Source organism: Diorhabda sublineata, chromosome 3, assembly GCF_026230105.1.
Source record: "Diorhabda sublineata isolate icDioSubl1.1 chromosome 3, icDioSubl1.1, whole genome shotgun sequence".
Classification (NCBI taxonomy): domain Eukaryota; kingdom Metazoa; phylum Arthropoda; class Insecta; order Coleoptera; family Chrysomelidae; genus Diorhabda; species Diorhabda sublineata.
Window position 1 is genome coordinate 28839587 of NC_079476.1, and position 23296 is coordinate 28862882.

Genomic DNA, 23296 nt, shown 5'->3' on the forward strand with positions numbered 1-23296 from the left:
TTGGACATGATTCAAGGCAAACTGCTTATGACTATAAATATTCAGTTCCCACCAAACATTCCGTCAAATTCAAAAATTGTTATTGACAACGCATCTCATCATTTATGATATGACTCATTCGCATACTCTATTAAAATTGCCCCCGTAATATTCTGAGTTCAATTCTGTAGAAATAGTTCGAAGTACATAGAAAGAAAACCTAGCAAATATAGACGTTCATCCACTTTAAGTGTTGATTGAAAACGTACGTCAAGTTGTATCGGAATTTGACAATAATTAACGTAACCCCAATAATAATCAATCTTCACGAATTCAGGTCTTGATTTTTAGAATAAGACGTTGGTAATTTTTTTATATATATATAGTTATCCATTAAAAACTGTAAATTATTTCATATCTTTACGACCAAAACGAGTTGAGAGAAAAAACCTTTTTTTGTTCAAATTTGCAAAATAATTTTTCAATAGCTTTGATAAACCAAAATTCCAATGAGAAAATTCCATTCCAGACGCCGCTGAAGTACTAAACTATAACAACTACATCTGAAAACAACGTTAAACAGATACAGGTGACGTCGCGTCGCCTATCGCCTGAAAGTATAAGGTGACTTAAAACTACGAGCAACTAATACGAAAAGAGAGAGAGAGAGAGAGAGAGAGAGAGAGAGAGAGAGATTCGTTGGTTACAGTTTGGCAGGATAAGGAGGATTTTTGTAGAGAGGGGGGTTTGTTGGAGTAGGCCCTGATATAGGAATAGCTCTTTTGCAAGGCTGGGCTTGTAGTGGTTGCATTGGTTTGTGTCTGTCTAACTGTTTCTGAAGGGAGATTTTAGCCAGAAGAAAACGAAAACGAAGCTTGTAAACAAAAACGACTCATCTCGGTTATTTTTTTATTTCATTTTTGAGGGATTTTGATAATTTTTGTTTGGTTTTTTGAAAATGTTGTGTTTTTTTTATTTGTTTGCTGCTGTTGCATTATTCCCTATCGTCGGCCATTTGGCTGAAAAACCGGTTCACCAGGCTACAGGGAAACCGCAGAAAACCTGCAACACTAACAATCGACGAACTATTTAGAGTGGGTGTTTAGAAAATTTTTGGATTTAGTATTGATAAAGTGTATGTTTTGGACGAAAGTGATTAGTGCGGTGTCGTCCGCATAGAATTGGACCTTTACTATGTGGTCAAAGGGACTGAAGTGATATACGTATAGATAATATATAGGAGTGGGGTCAGAATGGAGCCTTGCGGAACGCCAGTAAGGGGGGAGAAAGGTTCGGATAGGCAATGACCAACTTTGACTCTGATGGAGCGGTTGGTGAGATATGAATATATCAATGTAATTGTAGGAGGCTGTAGTCGGATAGTCAGAAGATTCCTAACAAGTTTGGCATGCCAGACCTGATCGAAAGCCTTCTGAACATCCATGAAAATAGTGGAGGCGTACTGATGTTGGTTCATTGCTTTAGTCAAGATAGTTTGAATATTGGTGACGGTATTGTGCGTGGAATGTTCTTGCCTGAATCCGAATTGGGCCTTTGGAATAATATTAAGCTCGGTACAAAAGTCCCAGATTCTATCTTTAATCAAAGACTTTACCCAAGACGCTGAAATAGGGAGGTAAGATTCAGGTTTGGTAGGATCTTTACCGGGTATAGAAATGTGAACTGTGTTGGCGGATTTCCAACATTGAGGAAAGTAAGAAAATGCCAAGCAGGCGTCAAATAGGCCGCAGAGCTTAGGAAGAGCTGTCTCAGGCAAGTTTTGCATTGCCGTTTTCAGCTGGAGTAAAGACAGTTTGCAGGCTGTTTTTGAAGACTGTATCGGGTGAGAAGAATTTTTGTCCCTGCACTTGAATGTGTGACTTCACATGCTTTCTTTGGCCAGAAGGCCTGTAGAATTGTTGCCGAAAGGCACGACCTCGTCTATAATAAAACTCGTCAGTGGCGGCCTTCCACTTTCTTTGCTTTTCAGCATTGATTTCCAGCCTGACTTGGGTGTTGAGACGGTTCCATTGAACTAATACGGTAGTTAATACTAGGGGCTATGATGTCCAGCCAATCACAGAACAGCATTGACATAATATCATAATATAGTGGATGCGTAGTTGGAGTGGGTGCCTACCAACAACTTATACATAAGTGTTTTCGTTTTATTCACGTACAGAGTTATTTTGACACCTGAAATGCGTGTCGAAAAGTGTTTTTATCAAATTACTAAAATGTATGGATATAAATATTTTCTAATCAATATTATTTATATTTCTATACAATTTATATGAAAGAAAAGAGTTTGTTGAGTTACAGTTGTACTTATTTTAGGTTTCCTCTACCTTTTGATGCTCAGTTAATGACCAGGGCCAGTTTTATTAGTAACATAACAGAAATTTCAAAAGTACATCCAAAACATTTTTTCTTTTTTTTTGAGTCACAGAAACTACACTTCTGCCTTAGCTTTCAACTTCTTATTCTGTCCTTGAAATACCAGACCTTCCAGTAGGATCATCTAAAGGTAAAAATTGACCATTGTAAGGAAATATTTTTTCTTTCCTCAATTTTTTACTTTCTTTACTTCTTAGACCTTTTTATACATTTTCTTGAAGGATCGTTTTAGATCTGAAGACATTAGGCCTAGCAGTCTGCAGAATCTGTTGCGCACAGGACGGAACTTCTACATATTTTCTTAAAGTGTGAGACATCACGGAACTCCAGAGATATATGGCAGTACAGCCATGCCACATTCTGACGTTATATATATATATATATATATATATATATATATATATATATATATATATATATATATATATATATATATATATATATATATATATATACGTACGTGCGTGTATTTATCTATATATTTGTTTTTTTTTCGATTGCAATGAAAAACTTTCCATTGTCTTATTTTTTTATTCACTTCTGAAGTCCTGTTCTCTTCATGATTAAAATGGAATGGAGGCATCATATTTAAGACCAACTGTCATCCAGTGGTTTTAGAAACAATTTCGTGATCGTTTTGGTTGATGCAACTCCATTATATTGTTTGAAGGAACAACTGAACGAAAGATTTGTATTTTAAATACGCCGTTAAAAACAGAGAGAAAAATGTCGTTTCCATGTACGTTTAGTACTGATACTGAAGCAAGAGATGGCTCTGAAACGGAAACAGTTGGCTATCTTAAAGATATGCTCGAATGTTTTCTGATATTCTGATAATTAGTTGATTTTTGGGGAATGATGAGAAAAAGGGGTATGTCAACAAGTTATATTCCAGTATACATGACAAAGGATTATTTCAAATGTTATTTCAAGAATTGAGATACGAAACAGAAAAGTTCTTCAAGTCCTTCAGGATGAGACTATTCGCATTTGAATGCATACTAGAGGGATGGAACAAAGTATCAAAAGTCCACAAATTTACATAAATGTATTGACAAAACAAAAATTGATTACAGCTACAACAACTAAGGTAGGAAACATACCAAGCCATATGGGGTACAGAGGAATGGAAAATAATGACGAGTAACTTCTACAACAGATGGAATTTAGTGCATGGGATATATAGACGGAATACATATTCGCATTACATGCCTTAAACAATAAGAGTCAGTATATTTATAAGGGCTATGATGTTTGTTTTATTTTTTAATAATAGATATTAATAGCAGTGTAATGTGTTTTTAGTAGCAAAGTGGAAGTAGAAAATGTGTTGCATAACATAATCATCAATAATAAGGTCTTACATCCGTTAATATTGGACGTTGAACTATTATACAATACGCCACTTTCATGGATATGTAATCACTATACTATGAGGCTAAACGTTTAGAAATTATTTTGTTAGCTCAGATAAAATTTTAATCCAATAATACCCAACGTAATAGTTTGTAACTCCAAAAGTCTTGTTTTCAATGAATAAAAAATGTAATCATTAATTCTGATTGCTACAACAAAATAAACATTTGTACTCACTGGAAGCGTTAAGTGTAGCAGTTTTGTCCAACTTTCGCCGAAGAATATATCTGTTATAACTTTTTTACCTCTATATTCGAAAAAAAGCTATATTCTTTTTTATTTTTATCCAATCAAACAACTTTAAATTCAATGATGGAAACACCCTGAACAGACGAAGGTCACACGAAAATTTGTTCGGTCAAATAATTATGACGATTTCGTGCTTGTTCTGACGTTGTGTTCGCTACCATTGGATCCAGTCTTATCGGAAAACAGGCATTGTTTGTTAAGACGAATTTATAACAATATGTTCGAAGAACAAATCTTCTTTGAATTCGTATTCACTATAAGTGAAGATATCTCAGTGCATGCATTATAACCGGAACAATTGGTTTTCCTATTTTTGCATCTATCAAGCGAGTTCTGGCATCTTTGCCCCAATGACAATTCATAGCACGCATTCACTATAATCTATCTCGTTTTAATTCTTCGGAGTATCATAAAAACAGCGTGAGGTCCGCGTAGAGAAATTCATTCATTCTTTTGCCATATTTCAGCTAATCCAGTGAATCTCTAGATAGATATATTGAAATAAATAGAGGAACTAAACACTGTGGTAATATCTTCGAATACTTCTATCATATTGTTTACAAATGTACGTACACAAAACTCTAATATTCCAATTACTCAATAATGGAATTCTAATGTTTTTCTCAATTTATGAGAGAGAAGAGTCTGAATAACACTGATGAAGAATGAAGAAAATACATTTATTTTGACAAATTATACATAGTTGAATTATGAAAGTCAATGCAAAAAATAAGAAAGAGAGAGGCTGCAATATCAGAAGAACGCAAAGGGTAAACTCCTGTACCAATAAGATGTATAATAAACCTGTCATCTGAAATATTCGGAATAATTTTCTATAGAACTTACCTCCGCCATATCCACCCCCTCCATGACCTCCGCCAACTCCATTTATGATAATTGTTGAGCCTCCTCCTCCACCGTGCCCTCCCCCAAATCCACTACCAAAGCCGCTATCTCCTCCACCTCCGTATCCACCACTTCCGCCTCCATGGTGATCGTCATGACTTCCACCGTATCCACCATGCCCCTCGTCTCCTCCATGTCCTCCATCTCCTCCATGGCCTCCTCCGTGCCCTCCTCCGCCATGATCTCCATGTTGTACTTCCACTGGTAAGTGAATTCTGATGTGGATGCTAATATTAAAATGAAAATTTATGTTAAATCTTGTAATATTTATAAATTAGTAAAATAAAAAGATTGGACTGATGGTAGTATCAAATAAAGTGACATTGTAACCATACATAAACAAATTAAAAAAATATTGAGTACACATCATTTAAAAAATAAAATGATTGTTATAACTCATTTTGTAGTTACATTATAACAATTATTCCAAATATTAGATTAGCTGTAGTAATAAAATACAAACAAAACAATAGAAAATCATTTTGTTTGAGGAGAAAACAAATCCAAAACTTGGTTTACATTTCTATGTTTCTGCTAAAATAATCTACAGTTGTTGATTGATTTGCAGATTATGATTGGACGAAAGAGATGATGATATCACAAATTAGAGAAAAATTGTTCAAAGGAAATATTTTAAACGTAGCGAAGAAATTTGTACCATTATTTTACAAGAATGTCTCTGAAACATGTGAATGTTGAAAACAAGTTCAACAGAGCAACATGAGATTTGTGTATAGCGGCGTTGTCCTGCAAAAACAAAACACCTTTGGATAGCTTTTCCCGTCTATTCTCTTCAATTTTTTCTCATAGAGTGGTAAGTAATATCGAATAGTAATCTCCAAGTTATTGTTCTACCCTTATCCAAAAAGTCAATCATGATTACTCATGGCAATCCCAAAAAAATGAAGCAAGAACTTTTCCAGCAGATTTTTGTACACAAAACTTCTTAGGTCTTGGAGAACCAGAGTGTCGCCATTTCATCGATCGTTGCTTTGTTTCTGGATCGTAGAAATGTACCCAAGTCTCATCCATAGTAACAATTCGGCTTAAGAAGTCTACATCGTTTTCAAATCGAGCACAGATCGAACGCGATGCTTTTACCCTTACCACTTTTGGTCAACATTCAAACATTTGGGGATCCATTTTGCAGCAATTTTTCTCCTGTCCAAGTTGACGTGAACTATATGATGAACGCGTTCATATGAAATATTCAGTGCTTCAGATATCCGTTTTAGCCCAATTCAACGGTCTGATAAAATCATGTGATGAACTGCATCGATATATTCGGGGATTGACACAGAAGCTGGCCTTCCCGAACTGTCACCATCTTCAATGGAAAATTCACCCCTTTTGAAGCTTGCAGTCCAATTTTTCACAGTGGCATACGAAGGACATTGATCACCAAGGGTATTAAGCATATCTTCGTAAGCCTGCTTACCTCTGAACCCTTTAGAATTCAGGTACTTGATGATGGGTCGATACTCCAATTTTTCGAATTTTACAATTTCGGTGGACATCTTTTTTCCTTTAATTTATTGCGTAATTCTGGTTCACTTTTTTACTTCAAACTTTACACTTACACTTCTAATAAGTTATTGTTCGTTGCTATGGTAACGCAATATTTTGTTTATGCATGGAACTGGTCTAGGCTAACTAGATATCAATACATCCTCGTACTGCTTGGATACACTATTATTACACGACATAATTAAATGTTTAAAAGGCCGTACAGTGAACTCAGGTATCAATTATACTTGGTAGTGTGGTCTATGATATTTATATGGCATCTAAAATTAATTGGTTGAAAATAAATTCAACAAAAAATTTTGAAATGAAAGTTATGCGATTTAGCTTCACTGTTATTACTCAATAAATATGGTGAATGTTATAAACGTTTTAAAGAAAAGAGAAAATTGTTAAATATTTGTTAACAATAGAAAATGTTGAGAAAAGTGATAATTGATTCTATAAATAGATAGAGAATATACAAGAAACACAAAACCAACACTTAACAAAATAATGATTACAAGTTTAACGAAAAGTTTTTAATTATTGTGAATGAGATAATTGCTATGAACTATTTTGATATTATGCCAAGAAAACTCAACCAAAACCCTGGAATCACTTCACAATATATGAGTATATGAGATGTGATACAAAAGATGATGAATTATATGTCATTATATTTAAAACAAAGTAAACAAGACATTTGAATTACACTCATTCAAAGAAAAGCTATTGTGAGTTCGAACGATTCCATCTTTTCACATTTCTAAGCATAATGAGCTTAGCGGAATGACACAGCCCGAAACTCGCCAATAAACTTATGACATGGCGGGTGGTCACGATAAATAACAACTTCGTTGGACTATTTTTAGGTTTTCTTCCTTCTACTACCACTACTAATACTAATTAATCGCCAGTTCAAATTTAAAAGTTCATCTGCTATACCATCTCATACCACTTGTAAACAGTGTTCAAAGTTATGAGTTTAGCACCATAAGCAGATTCTTAAATATTGTGATCTCGTTCTTGATCAAGTTTCTATCACACCTCGAAAATGAAAATTTGTTCTAGGTTAATGTTTAAGGTAATGTATCTTCTTCTTCTTTTTCGTACGTTAGGACTAGGTCCTGTATTTTCATCAAGGGTTTGCCAGGAGTAGTTGGGATGCTGAGGACCAGCTTTCATACCACCTTATAGGTGGTCGTCCAGGAGGTCGAGTTGTGTCTGGTTTCTTTTCCTTTGCAATTTTTGCTAACCGTTCATTTGGCATTCTGTCAACATGGTCTCTCCATTCTCTTCTGCGGCTCCTTGCCCATCTTACTACATTACTACAAGGTAATGTATATTACGTATAAAGCTTTCCACATATACATTTTAGAAGGTAATTTCATCATACATTGTAGTTTCTCGTGTGTACTTAATATTCAGATTTTAATTTATTTGGGTCTCTATTTAGTTATTTGTATATTTTTTTCTTAATTGTTTACAGTTTTATTTTGGACAATAAAGCATTTCTCTCTAAATGTAATGAATGACAGACACAATTTAATTGAAAAAATCTGAACTCTCAATCATTTAGTTGGTAAATGTAGATTTTCAAATTTCACTTAGATATTTATTGACAATATTCAAATATTTATATTTGACTCTAGAAACAAATTGGGAAAACAATAAGGATTAAAAACAAATAGTGATGTTGTCTAATTAAAATGAAGAACCCATTGATAGTAAAAACAGATTTTCAGAGACTTTCGTCTCAAATGAACAATCCTACTAATAATTGAGAAGTTTGTTTATCTATAAAAAATATGTTCGGGAGGGTAACATGTAAAATATTGTATCAAAGAAAGGAATATGAAGACAGTGCAGTGGCCAATCATTCTCCGCTGAAATATTCAATCCCTTAACAGTGAAGTTTACTAATATGCCAATTTATGACCTCAAAAAATATCATTTTTGATACACACTTCAGACAAGATGATTTTCCTCTCATAATTTGTTCGTATACCTTAAAATACCCTCTTGTTTCAGCGATAACTTCATCTTTTGATTGATATATCTTTCCATGAAGCATCTTTGTCTTATTTAAAAATAACCCATAATGTTTGAAGGACACATCTGGAGAATATCAATCTATTCAGGTTTGTTATCGTTTTTGTCGACGGTAATATGGTAATAATATTTTTCCTGTGCTTATTGTGGCCGTTTCTTCATTATTCTCTTTCAATCGACCCAAAGATATACAGTAATAGTCACAGTTAATTGTTTTTTCCTTTACTTCCCTTACTGTTTTGCTTCAGACGTATGGTGATACATTCAAGTTTTATCCATGGTCATATATCCTCACAAGAGAACTGTTTATTTGATCGAAACTCCTCTAAACATCACTATGAATCATCAATAGATTGTTGTTTTTGTTAATTGTAAGAATAAATAAGGAGAAAGAAAATAAGACCTCAAGTAATCATACTCAAACTACATAAAATGAGAATAAAGTGCTTCCACATCATAACTTTTCTGGTGTAATCGCTTATTTTAGACGTCCTGTTCGTTAAGAATTATTGGTGTTTGAATGACAATGCTCAAACTATGAATGGAAATCGATTATGGTTAATCACCCTAATACTCCTCATTCTTCACCTCAACAGTAATATTTTTAGTTAAAAATCTATGCTTAGACGATATGTATAAGAAATTCTTATTCAATTGTTAAAAGAAATAAAATTCTAACACTACCTCAATGTTTGACTTAGTTACGGTACTTTAAAGGAGAAATATAAAAGTTATATTTAGTCCGACAGTTCATAATTTATTTTTTATGGAATACAAAATGATGGACTATATACTTACTGCTCTTTTCCTCCTCCTCCTCCTCCTCCTCCACCTAATCCAAATGATCCTGTACTGATATGAGCAACCTGTAGTGCTACCAGCAAAATCACCTGAAATACGACGAATAGATTTTTAACCTCAATTCAATTTTCGTAAATATTAGTTGAATTCGAAATCCATCGATTGAACACTAATATAAAACTGGCAATGTATGAGACTCTTATGTCAGTTCATTGAGATTGTTATATTGGAATAAATTACTAGTTTGTCTGCGCTTTCTGTCATTTAATAGGTAACTATTGCTACTAATATTTTTTCTTCACATTAGATTCTGTCAATGAAGTTTTGATGATCAATATATAGGATAGTAAGGGGGCTGCTGAATTAGATAATTCTACGCTTGATATTATTTTTAAAATCGTTCTATTGAATACCAAGAACTCATTTTCTCATAAAAACTTCTTCATATACTTAATTTTAATACTAAGTCAATCTTCCAAAAAGACTCACTCATTTAATAATAGCTGGAAAATTTTCAAATTATAGTTATTCTGTAGCTTTTGAGTTGCACTTTTAGTAGCTGAATTTCCATAGAAAAATATTCATTGTTTAAATTGCAGCGAGTTTAATATCATTAAAATACATTTTTACGAATTTTCTGCTTAATAGTTACCATTTTATATCATAGTTTTTGGACAATATAAATTTAGATTCGTCCCTAGCGAAATCTAAAACATACAATAAGAGTGGTTCTTCCGATTAGTACTCCGTGGTCACTTACTGCTATTTCTAAGCATTACTAAGAATATTTCGCACGTCTTCTATATTTTTAATAGCTCTTTAAAATATATCAAATACACGACTGCCTAGAGTGTAGTACTTGAATCATTTAATATCAAATATATTTGAATAAAGTCTAAACACGCTACATGTCAGCTGATATACGATTCGTTCACAGTATCTGCCTTCAATATTTGGTCAGTTCATTCTAATTGACATCTACTAGTCTCGGATGGTAACCAGGAACATTTATTCACCATAATTTAGTAGGTAATAGTAGTATTTATATTTTCCTCCAAGTATGACATATCCTCAATTCGATTTTGACAAGCAGAATTATTTTTTATCAAAACACCCTGTATTTTAGTAAACACTATTGTTGATTTCAAATATAATGATGCAATTAATAAATGAAATATTTCCAATTATTATTGTTGATTCCGAAAGTTACTGTTATTCTGTTCTCATATTTAGCGACATTGAATGAATTTCGACTAAAATCATTTTTTTCCTGTTAGTTCTAGAAGATCTATAGCCATAAAATTCAGTAATTCGGCTCTAGTAAATACTTCACACTCATATATCTATCACAATAATCATAAAAAATATTTATACAATACCATTGGAAGTTTAACAACAGCATTAATTATTGATGGAATCTTATACAAGAGATCAAAAGGGAACATAGTATTGCAGAACTGCCAAATATAATGAAACAACTTCAATATTATATATATTTTTTTATTTTTGAAACCTCACTTTGGTCATTTACCATTGATAATATGAAAATATTATTATGAATGATTTGAAATAACTTTTCAGGTATTTAATATTTCTGTATAAATTTTAGCAAAACCACACACCAAAATTTTAAGAAAAATGAATTAATTTTACTCACGATTGATTTGGATCTCATGTTTCAGAAATTAACGAACCACTCTATTCAGTAGACCGCGTATTCAAGATCTAACATCCCTATGGCATTTTTTTTCATTTTATACCTAAAAATTATTAATAGTCCTAACAAAAAGATACTGAGATTATCGCTATTATAGTGGGGATCCGTGGGGATGGGCACGAAGGTAATACATGCGGTAATGGCTATGACCCGGGTACTAAACAGCTAATCAATCACAAAAGAAAGTGAAAGATTTTTGAGAAAGCAATACAAATATCTAATAATAAACAATAATTCACAAGTTCTACTTATTGCTGTTTAATTAGATAAAATGTTGTCATAACCGTGTAATTCAATACACACCCAACTAATAAACTTAATCGACTCTGTATTATGAAAGTCCATTACATTTAAGTATTTATATACATCCTTTACAAAATACAAAAACTTTGTTTTATGAAAATTGACGATTTCATAATATTTGTTTGTAAGCCATTCACAATATATTGACCCGGAAAAGCTGTTGTATTCAAGACCTACCAAACTTTTAACTAATCAATGATTAATAATATTGTAACACGCCAGTAGCTTTACATTTTTTATCATGCAGAATCCGATGATTTTACGTAAATCAAGATTTTCTAGGGTTGAAATATACAAAATTTTTATACACAGAAAATATGGCAGTTTCTTATGAAATTTTAGATACATACGTGTAAAATTACGATGTGTGTCATGTTTTTGACCGTAAAGACACAATGTAGATGGCGCTGCCATTTTCCCTCCCATGCGAAATACACTTTGGCTATAAATGAGAAGCTAGGGGCTTGTCGATTTCTCAATAATTACTGGGGTTGCGAACATAATTTTTTGCCTGGAGATAAGTGCTTGGAGTACATTCACAAATCACGTTTTGCTATGTTTAAGCCGTCGAGATTTTACCTGTTGGAAATTATAATGTTTCAGGAGATCGAGACAATCTTGTGAAGGCTTTTGGAAAAATAGCTTTTCCAAATTATATTTATGGTAGTAGATGTATACAAAATTAAAAATTGACAAACAATTTCACATCAATTACTCACAACATTTTCCTTTCCATCTCATTATTTCTTACTTCTTCACCCTCTATTTCTGCTTCTTCCTCTATATCTTCTTATTTGTCTACCCCCTTTTTTTACCATCAAACTTTCTCCGTATACATATATAATTTGAATATGGACTAGACCCGTGATTCCGAAAGTGGTCCAAGTAGACCACCAGGAGTCCATGGGAGACTCAACGGGGGTTTACGTTGGGCGTGACAAAAAATGGGGGTCAACAATCGTAAGCGGCGGTATTTGGTTTCGATAGTAAAGAGCTATTAATATTAGTATATAATATTTTGAGTGATTTTTTTGAGGAAAAATCGGTACCGTTCACGTTATTTCGATAGTAACAGATTGAGCTCTTGCCAAGGTCGGGCGTAGGTTTATAAGCCATCGCAAAAAAATTATACCAGCATTTCACTGTGTTATCCGCCGACAACATCTAGTAGCAGAAAATTTGAGTTATAGATTTCACCAATGGCATCAATTTGTCATTAATGCGGTTAACGATATAAGAAGCAATGGATTGAATACGCGCTTATTGGTAGAATTGTGTGATGAAATTGGTGAAGAGTTCCAGCGACTGCTGTTACATACGGTTACGTACGGTTGTCGAAAGGTGCATGTTTATCAATATTTTATTCATTTTTTAACTCAATTTTAGAGTTTCGGGTAAGTAAATATCCTGAGGTAAAAGGAAACCTGATCTATTTTGAAGCAGACTTCGCATATTCCACAGATTTGTTCAAAAAATGAGGTCAACTTACAGTTTAATAAAACCAAAGGAGGGTTTTTTAATAAAAGTTATTAATGTAACAAGAGCAGAAAGTAAATGTTTATTGCAAGCGACATGAATTTTTCTAACGAGGCCGTGAAGCAGAGTTTGAAAACACGTCGTGTTACATACAATATTTTTTCTACGATCATGAAAAAAAATGTTTCATTTAGGTATAGAAAAATAAAAAACGTAATTTAAGAGCAAAATATTTAATAATTGATTAAAACTATAGGTTAGCATTGAGAAAGCTGGGAACTAGTAATTAGGAATAATTTAACTTAAATATTATTTGTACCATTTGTCATTTTCTTCAGCTTGAAATATTTGTTTTGCAGCATTGAGTTTGATCGCAAGTAATTGCGCTACGTATCCTTTCGTTACTAACGACAATTTCTATTCGCACTTTTCATTTCGATAGTTTATAAAAAAACGTTTATGTGGAATATGACTGTGACGTAATTTCGTGTATTCGCGATATATATCGTCAAATTTAATACCTCTTCAACCTCACCTCTAAAGATAAATCTTCCATCCTTGTCAATTTTTGATCGTGGCACTTTTATAATTAATATTACACTCATGCAATGGCAATTATTGCAGCGACCTACAAAAAGTAATTTTCAAATGTCTTACAAAAGCTAAACAAAAATTACCGAACTTACTGTTTTCATCATATACTGGGAATTCGGAGCTTGTTTTAGAAACTGATTAATGTGTCAGCTATTTAATACTCTCGACTTTATTGACCGAAATCCTGCAGATCCCATTAGTTTTTTGTAATTTTCAATTTTAGTATCTTCTTTGTAGAAAAGCAAGCTCTCACCATTGAGTACTCAGACCAAAGTCATGAGGGTTTAATATCTTTAGATCTTTCTGAAAAATATGCAAGAAGCATATTTTTTGTAAGATTCGCGAATTTTTTATCGTAGCAAAACTCATTAGAACGATTATAACTAATTCCATATAGGTTTCTTGATTTACTAGGTAAAAAGTTTAATGACGATTTATTTGCTATTTCCTTAACTAACAAGTGAGGTTCCAACAAATTCTTATTCATGACTATCATTTATTTTTTCAATAATATCACTCATTTTAATTGATTGATAAGATTGATAATAGAATAAAATCCGAAATTAAAACGTATTACAATCTCACAGAAAAAGGATTAAATATTTCGCTCTTTGAATGTTTATGTGTGTCTTGATCACAATCCTCTGTACTATATTCCACATATAAGATCCACTTTTTCCGGTAAATATAGTTTAATAAAGTTATATTTATTGCATGAACGTAGAGAAATTTAAATTAATGAAGGAAAATATTGGTCGGTGCGAATTTTCACAGTTTTCAAACTTGTTGATTAATCGATGGTAGAATGCCTTAATGAAGATATTCAGACTTACGTTCAAGCTGAAAGTGACATTTAAAAGAGGGTAACAAAAATTTTTGCTGCGATTAGAAATATCCTGAACTGTGGGAGTTGTGCAGATTGAATAACACAAAATGGGATATTCCTAATTAAATCCAAGCCGAATGTTGATAATTTGCTGTTAATCTATCAAGTACATCCCTCCCATCCCATGGAAATTATATTTTTTTCTAATTGTAATTGTAGAAGTTACATTAATATATAAGTGTTTGATTATATTTTGACTGTTATAACAATAATAATTAATTGTGTATTAATTTATATATTTGAATAAATAGATAACAACAATACATGAAAATGTACTGTATTTCTTTTTACCACTCCGAATGGGGAGTTTTCTAAATAAAATTTGTGAGAATTGGTTGGTTTTTGTGCTGTGCATCACAGTAAATTTCAAAAAAGTAAATTTTTTCATAAAAAAAATAACCTTATCAAGCAATAAGTTCGACCTTTTTTTACGGGTACTGTTAATTCGTCGATGAAACTACGCAAGTTTCTATACAAAATTTTAATTTTCATTTTCATCCTTTTTTTCTGAGATTCGAGATCTCAACAATCTTTGACGCATTATAAATGGTCAGAATAATAGTTTATCCGCCGCGAAACTTTCCATTGTTTTCCCCTTTTTATTTTATATTCGTAAAATTCCTCCAGCACTTTCCGTTTTTTAATTAATTTTGCTAACGAAAAATTGAAATATATTCAAGACTCTTACACAGAAACGATATTTTACATCTAAAATTCATTAAAAAATTAGACTAAGTTTGGGGAAACTTATTTTGTTTTGAAACATCGTACATATGACTAAGTATTGTAATGTTTTTCTTCTATTAAAATTTACTTAAACTATTTATCACGATGGAGTGGATATATAAACTAAATATACTAAACTAGTGACTAAACTATACACTAAGACTTAGTAATAGACTTATCTAATACTTCACAAATTAATTTATTCAAACTCACCATTTAGTTGTCTAATCCGATATGTTTCAGATAACATTAGTTTATTTATTGACAAGCCAGTATTTTTTCTAACCTCCGCATCCGCCAAAACCTTCTATCAAAATCTAACAGCTCTGGCTTTACGGTCCATGTCTGGACGAGTTCATAACAGTATATATATGAATGTAAAGCTCAGAATGCCATCATCACTTTGAACACGCTGTAAGAGTGAAAACAAGAGACAAAAGCAAACTATTATTTAAAAAATGAAAAAGTGTTTAAGCAAGGAAACGTGCTAGTAAAGAAAAATCTTCATCAATATCTAAGTTTACTTTGCTATGTTTGACGAATGGAATATATTGGAGATAACCATAATCAAACAGGGCTCGTTAGCTCAGTTGGTTAAAGTACCACACTGATTCTATCGAAGTGGAGGTCGCAGGTTCAAATCCTACACGAGCCATTTTTATTTTATAATTTCAAGATAAGTGGAGATAATTTACTGAAGCTTCCATTTTTATTTTGCGGTATAAGTATTATTATTAGCGATTCCTATTTTGGTCTGTGATTCTAAATCTAAATTTATTCAATGCACAAAAGGCATCGTTAATTAATTAATTAATATTAGATAATGATATATAATAAATTTGAAACTAGTTATGAGTTTTCAGTGACTCTGATTGTCCTTTAATACTAATGATCATTTAAGAATCGACACAATTTTTAAAACAATTTAAGAAGCCCTCAATATGAAAAATTAATTTTGCAATGTTTGAAGAATGTAATATATTGTGAATAATTTTGAATTAAGAAGGCTCGTTAGCTCAGTTGGTTAGAGCACCACACTGATTCTATCGAAGTGGAGGTCGCAGGTTCAAATCCTACACGAGCCATTTTCATTTTATAATCTCAAGTTATGTGTATTTAATCTACTTTAGCTTCCATTTTTATTTTACAATGTACGTATTATTATCAGCGACTTCTATTTTGATCTGTTTCTCTAAATTTAAATTTATTCAGTGCACAAAATGAACCAATAATTATAAACTAATATTTGTTTCTGATACAATAAATTTAAAACTAGTTATGAGTTTTCAGTGACTCTGATTGTCCTTTAATAATGATGATAATTCAATAATCGAGACAACTTTGAGAAGCATTCAAATAAGCCATCGATATCCAGAATTTTGGAATGTTTGACAAAAGCAATATATTGTGGATGAACATCAAAGAACAAAGCTTGTCAGTTCAGTTGGTAAAAGCACCACACTAATTCTATCGAAGTGGAGGTCCCAGGTTCAAATCCTACACGAGCCATTTTCATTCTATAATCTCAAGTCGAGACAGGCTTATAGGGAGTTCCAAATATAACGATTGGGCAGTATTTATCTCTATACCAAGCTGCAACTCCGAGGAGTTGTAGGGCCTCAAGGCCATCAATGTTTTATGTACAAAATCAAGAATTGGTTATAATTTTACAACAAAGTTGCCTATTTGCATTTCAGTTCTTCTGGTAATTAAATTATCATACTTTTTATAAATGAGTGAAAAGCTCTGATTTAACGAAGAAGTCAATATGTTATTGCTGTTATTTGGATATTTGTTAGTTTCATATATTGATGATATAATGAGGTGAAGCTGCATCATGCATAAAATCTATATAAGTTTCTCTAAACTATTCACTAATACTTAACACACTAATTTATTAGAATAAACCGTTTGGTTAATTTTTCACTTTTTTATGTATTTAGCATGACATCAAATTGTTTTTTGACTCCCCAGCTTCTAGAGACACGTTTTATATAAACCATACTCAATTCTGGAATTCGATTTCTTGGAAATGTTTAATTCACCTCTAACAAACAAAAATGTTGTCTTATAAATTGACTCTATAAAAAGTCACAACATTATATAAACAGGCTAGAAAAATACGAACGAATAGTCCCCACCAAAAAACATAATGTTAATAGTAGAGTAATACCTATTTTAGGAAACTACTTTTCTATCAGAAAAAACCAGAAACCGAAACGATTTATCAAGAAAAACATATAATAAATAGTCTCATTAAATGAAAAGTTGAAGAATCAAAAAACTTTCAACTATTTTGAATTATTTAAGCTTCTACGAGGTCGTAGATCGAATACTATACGTGCCATCTGTTGATAATTTGTTGAATACCAACATTTAAGGGGGTCATCCCATGTGACGGCCTGTTTTTTAGGGATTTTTTCGGTTTTTTTTCTAGTGCCAGTAAATAGATAGAGGTGTAAGTTTATTACTATTTATTAACATATATATCGACAGTATAAATATAAATTTTAAGCCAAAAATATTGTGTAGAATTTGAGTTACAGCGTTCTGAATACCACCGCCTCGAAAAAATGAGCTCACACATCCTCCACGATTCCGGCTGATTGGCTTACCATAAACAAAAAATACAGCGTTCTAATCTGTAAGTCTAAATGCACGGAATAGACTATTATCAAATGATTATACAAAAAATTGGACTTTTGGTAGACAAATAAAAGTTACGAATTTAGCGTTTTTTTGTTTTTTTTTTATAAAAAAATCGAAATTTTGTAAATTTTCTATTGATAATAGTTCATTCCACGCATTTACATGTGTTGAGCGTGCCCTATAGATTTCCAATAATTCGGTCAAGCCGTTTTTAAGATACGATGAAGGGAAGTTTGAAAAACATAGTTTTGAGAAAAACGCGTTTAAAGTTTCAGGTCCATTTAAAACTATTAAATTCTCAACTTACTCTCAATCGGCGATGGCAGGTCAATAGAGTATTCCTTCCTCTTGAAACTCTTTTAAAGCAGATTTTTCAGCTCTTGAGTCAATTCTGGCTTGTTTAATATCACTTACGCGCCGCTCAGAAAGTGAGATTCGCTTTTTATCACGTTTCTCAACATACGTATGGGCTTCGCGGCCAATGGGGCATCCCATAACCGACATTACTTTTAAAACACCTTCAAAACCTTCATTAAAGATGATAACTGATAAGTAGCTAGCAATTTCAACAATCTTGGGGTGAGAATGATGATGCTTACGAGCAAAAGTCTAAATCAACAAATTCTAAGATTCGTTTTGTGTCTCTGCTCCTAAACAACGAATTAATAATTAGTTTTTCGATAAACCTTGGAAAACCAGTTTGATAGCTTCTTGTACTTCTGGTTTATCGTGATAAAATTGATCGAGCTCATTCTTAGCTTCTGCCTTACGCCATTTACCCGTTGCCCAAACTTCCTTTTTCATATCTTCAAGCGAATCTGGATGACGTCGTATAGCTAATTCGTAGAATTTCGTTGTTTCTTGAATAACTTTATCAGTAAATTTACCCGAAGTCGTGTTCCCATTCTCTTTTCTACGTGGCCCACACATTCTTTTTTTGTTACTACAGTATCTTCATACGGTTTAGCATCTAGGATCCCCTTGTACTGTCACCATCGCCGATGTATGTAAGATACTTTACGCCATATTTTTCCATAGACCTCAAAAACATTTTTGTGATGGTACTTATTTTCATTTTGCCTGAACTTCCGGAATGATCATTCATCTACATACGTTTCATACCAAATTTCGTAAGGTTTTTTTTACTTTTCCACAAATTACGTGCACGACAAAAGTTACTCATAACCAACCTCTTTTCTTCCAAGTACCGTCACCTGACACAATCAATTCATCCTGTGGTTTTCCTGATTCTTCATTCATAGTTTTTTCTTGCGTCACAGCGAATGATAATAAAGTATCACACAGTGAAGATGTGGCAATATGAATGTTTTTCAGTAGTGAAGCTGCAGAAAATATTTATTCCTTCGTGACCCACTCCTAATAATCGCACCACAAATACAAACCGGAGATTAACTTCAAATGCATTCTGTTAATTCGTCGTTGAAACTCAGCCACAACGCAAATCGAAAATACATAGATTTAATTTTCAGTTTATTATATTCGAGAAATACCTGAAATTTTTGGTTCACTTTTAACACTTTTCGTTTTTTAATTAATTCCTAATGAAAAATTGAAATAATTTTGAGACTCTTGCATAGAAACAACGTTGTATAAATTCTAAGCATACCCGACATCTAAAAATTCATCAGAAAATTAGACCTAGTTTAGGGAAACTTATTTTGTTCTGAAAAATCGTACATATGTATAAGTATTGTGATATTTTTCTTCTATTATAATTTATTCAAACTATTTATCATTGTGGGTAGATATATAAATTCGCTTCCAACCTACTCACTCAACCCATTTATAAACTAGCACTAAATATACTAAACTAGGCAGTAAACACTAAAACTTAATTATAATCTTAAAATATTAATTTATTTAAACACACCATTTACTTGTCTATTTCGATATGTTCGGGAGGAGGAAGCCAGTATTTTTTTAGAACCTCCGCATCTGCCAAAATCTTCTATTAAATTCGAACAGGACCAGATTTACGGTCCATGTCTGGACGAGCTCATAATAGTATATACATGAATAAAAAGAGTAGAAAAACAAGAGACTAAAGCAAACCATCATTTAAAAATTGAAAAAGTGTTTAAACACAGAAAAAAATGAAACGTGCCAGTAAACAGAAGCTTTCATCAATATCCAAGTTTATTTTGCTATGTTTGACGGGTGAAATATTTTGGACATAACGGCATTTAAACAAGGCTCGTTAGCTCAGTTGGTTAGAGCACCACACTGATTCTATCGAAGTGGAGGTCGCAGGTTCAAATCCTACACGAGCCATTTTTATTTTATAATCTCAAGATAAGTGGATTTAATCTACTGCAGCTCCCATTTTAATTTTGTGGTGTACGTATTATTATCAGCGATTTCTATTTTGGTCTGTGTTTCTAAATCCAAATTTATTCAATGTACAAAAGACACCATTAATTATATACTAATATTAGCTATTAATATATAATAAATTTGAAACTAGTCATGAGTTTTCAGTGACTTTTATTATCCGTTAATGATGATGATGATTTAATAATCGAGTTAACTTTGAGAATCTATCGAAGTGGTCCGAGGTTCAAATCCTAGACGAACCATTTTATAATCTCAAGTCGAGACAGTCATGGGTTCTGATTCTATTTTCCAGGTTACATATTAATAGCACTCATTTCCATTTATGTCTGTGTTTCTAAATATGAAAGTATTGAATGCACAAAAAGTAATATCAATGATAAATTAATATCAATACTGATATACAGGGTGTCCCGCAAAAGCACCGACACAGAGCAGTGGCGTATAGGGAGCTCAAAATATAACGATTGGGGAGTATTTATCTCTATACCAAGTTGCAACCCCGAGGAGTTAAAGAGCATCAAAGTATGGCCAATTTGTCGAAAAAAGATTGTTTGTAATCCCTTCAGCTTTCAAATACCAAATTTTTGTATTGTATGAGACTGTTAAGGGCATTAAGTAATGTTCAGTAAGATGGCGATCGAGCCATTCTGGGGGTTAATTAGGGGTGACCTTACCTTCCATTTCACAGATGTTGATTTAAAAAAAAAATATTTTCATACCATGAATAGATTCTGAAACTTTTTTACTCTTATAATTTTTCATAAAATAATCACTTTTAAAAACCAGTCGAATAACCAAAAATATGTTCTTAACAAAATCAAAAGTTGGCTATAATTTCACATCAAAGGACTATTTGCAATTCAGTTCTCATGGTAATTAAATTATTATATTTTTTTGAAAATAAATGGATTTCTCATTTAACGAACAAGTGGCTATGTTATTGCTGTTATTTGGATATTGGTAAGTCTCATATAATGACTATATAATGAGGTGAAGTTGTATCATACATAACTTCTCCATAACTTTCTCTAAACTATTCACTAACTCCAATCACGATTCACTAGCATACGGTTAAATATTCACTTATACTAAACACACTAATTTATTAGAATAAACCGTTTGTTTAATTTTTCACTTTCGTTGTATATTTAATATGACATCACATTATTTTTTGACTTTCCTGCTTCTAGAGACACGTTTTATATAAACTAATTTGTCTTTAACAAAGTAAAACGCTTTTTAAGAAATTTTGTCTATAAAAACAGTCACAACATTATATAAACAAACGAGTAAAATGCAAATGAATAGACCCTACAAAAAACATAATGTTACTAGGCAAACATTCCAGGAAACGAAGAACGGGCTCATCTACCAAACTCTAAATTCGATTAACTTATCAGAATGGGACCAAATCGTCAATTTTTTTACCAATTTTTGGAAACTACGTTTCTATCAGAAGAGACCTAAACCAAGACGATTTTTCCAGAAAAACATATAAAAAGGTCAAGAAGTGAAACGTTAAAAAATAAAGAATTACAAAACTATTTTGAATTACAAAAGTTTCTACGAGATCGTAGGAGCGCTTCCTACACGTTCCATCTTTTGATAATTTATTGAATACTAACATATAAGAGTAAATTTCATTTATGCACATTTCCATATGCGCCTGATGAAAACTTAACTTCATAGGCTCGTTAGCTCAGTTGGTAAGAGTTTCACACCGATTATATCATTTGTGGAGGTCGTAGGTTCGAATCCTACACGGGCCCTTTTTTAATTCTTCTAATCACAATATATATGAGAAAATCAAATGAAACATATGCTTTTTTTCGTAAAAAATCTACGAATCTTTACTCACAGTTTCAAACTTGAAAATATATCAAAGATAACCCTTTCTCTTTAGTAGTTTTTGCATACACTATACTTGTTTTCCTTTTGCTTTCGTTTCATCATTTATTAATCTGTCACCTAGTTGGGGTAAGTATATATATATATATATATATATATATATATATATATATATATATATATATATATATATATATATATATATATATAGTAAGTATATAACTTAGTAACTAAACTAAGTTCTCTATACGTAAAAACTATAAGTAAAGGTATCCTAGTTTTAATATTTATTTTCAGGTTTCCAAAAAAGATATGTGGATTGAGGCTACAGAAAGAGTTGCTTAGGCTCTACCCAAAAGAGATGTTATCTGCCCTGTTTACTTTGAAGGGTTTTGTTTTTTGTTAAACTTCTAAATGTTCATTCGTCCATCGAGCAATTTGTGTGAGGCCACCAAGTATATTCTAAAATACCTTTTATAACTTTTCCATTGATATCCGTGCACTAATTGCTGGTTTTCTTATGAAATCAACTCAACCAATTTTTTTATATAGATTGTGATTAACGGTAATGTGATCCGTCCCCCTGAAAGTGTTATTAAAATATCACTTCAATTTATGTAATGGAGAAATTACAACATATTTAAATAATTAAAAAACTCTTCATTAGAGTGGTTGTATTTTTCTAGTTTGCGAATTCACCAGCTAGATAATTTTCCTAATACAAATAAATATCTTGCGAAGCAAACCAAATTCCAAAAAAACACAAAGAAAATTATATAATAATGTATAAAATGTAATGAATATATAAAATGATCAATATTATTTTTATTTAGTAAGCATCTATCACTATTTCATATTATCATGAGTACGAATCTGCATTCACCGCAATTCAGGCCACACTTGCACGCGCCTATAAGCTCACTTATCCGCGTTCGGCACCATTTCTATTTCTATGGTGCCTAAAGTTTGAAACTTTGAAACTAAAATTAATTGGGCCATTCCTTTGAAGTGGATTTTTACAGTTTATGGTGAAGCTGGTAATAACATCGAAGTTTAAACTATGGATTAAACTCGTTTAACATAACTGCTCTATTTTTTGTTAGTTGACACCATCTCTATTTATCTGCTAATACTAAATTAGCATAAAGTAAATCGACAATGCTGAAGATTCTTCATTCTTCTTTAAACTACCTTTAAACCGCCGGTAACCAAAGTTTATCGGTAAACGCCATCTATAAAATCTGAAAAATGGTTTAAGCTGAAGTTTGGCACTTAAGCTTCGCACTTCGAGGTTTGAACTTAATACAGGAGGAATCGGCGCAGGAGTACTATTCCACTTACATACATACAATTTTTTCATGCGATCCTTTACCCTACTGATGATATAAATGCATGTTACCATGGGGTAATCCAGTGCCATATTGCTTAAACCGAAA

General features: G+C 32.2%; 1 protein-coding gene and 3 non-coding genes across 4 annotated transcripts; 3 read left to right on the plus strand and 1 right to left on the minus strand.

The window, feature by feature from the left end:
* Positions 1-682: 682 nt before the first annotated feature.
* On the minus strand, positions 683-13358 carry LOC130441748 (uncharacterized). The gene is made up of 5 exons (XM_056775533.1): positions 13338-13358; positions 9304-9395; positions 4888-5174; positions 1397-1602; positions 683-814 (listed from the first exon to the last, which is right to left on the minus strand). The coding sequence occupies exons 1-5, from the start codon at positions 13356-13358 to the stop codon at positions 683-685; spliced, it is 738 nt and encodes a 245-aa protein (XP_056631511.1).
* A 2655-nt stretch (positions 13359-16013) lies between these two features.
* Trnad-auc (transfer RNA aspartic acid (anticodon AUC)) lies at positions 16014-16093 on the plus strand. Its single transcript has one exon. It is a non-coding gene; the product is annotated as a tRNA-Asp (tRNA).
* Positions 16094-19869: 3776 nt separating this feature from the next.
* Positions 19870-19949, plus strand: Trnad-auc (transfer RNA aspartic acid (anticodon AUC)). Its single transcript has one exon. It is a non-coding gene; the product is annotated as a tRNA-Asp (tRNA).
* Positions 19950-21700: 1751 nt separating this feature from the next.
* Trnai-gau (transfer RNA isoleucine (anticodon GAU)) lies at positions 21701-21781 on the plus strand. The gene is given in 2 exon segments: positions 21701-21738; positions 21746-21781. It is a non-coding gene; the product is annotated as a tRNA-Ile (tRNA).
* The last annotated feature ends 1515 nt before the right edge of the window (positions 21782-23296 follow it).

Coding starts and splice junctions, on each gene's coding strand:
- LOC130441748 (XM_056775533.1), bottom strand. CDS start 13,358: ATGGAAGATTTATCTTTAGAG. Junction 5,175..9,303: donor GGAGGAGGAGGAAAAGAGCA/GTAAGTATATAG, acceptor TTTTAATATTAG/CATCCACATCAGAATTCACT. Junction 1,603..4,887: donor AGGGGGTGGATATGGCGGAG/GTAAGTTCTATA, acceptor TCCCTATTTCAG/CGTCTTGGGTAAAGTCTTTG.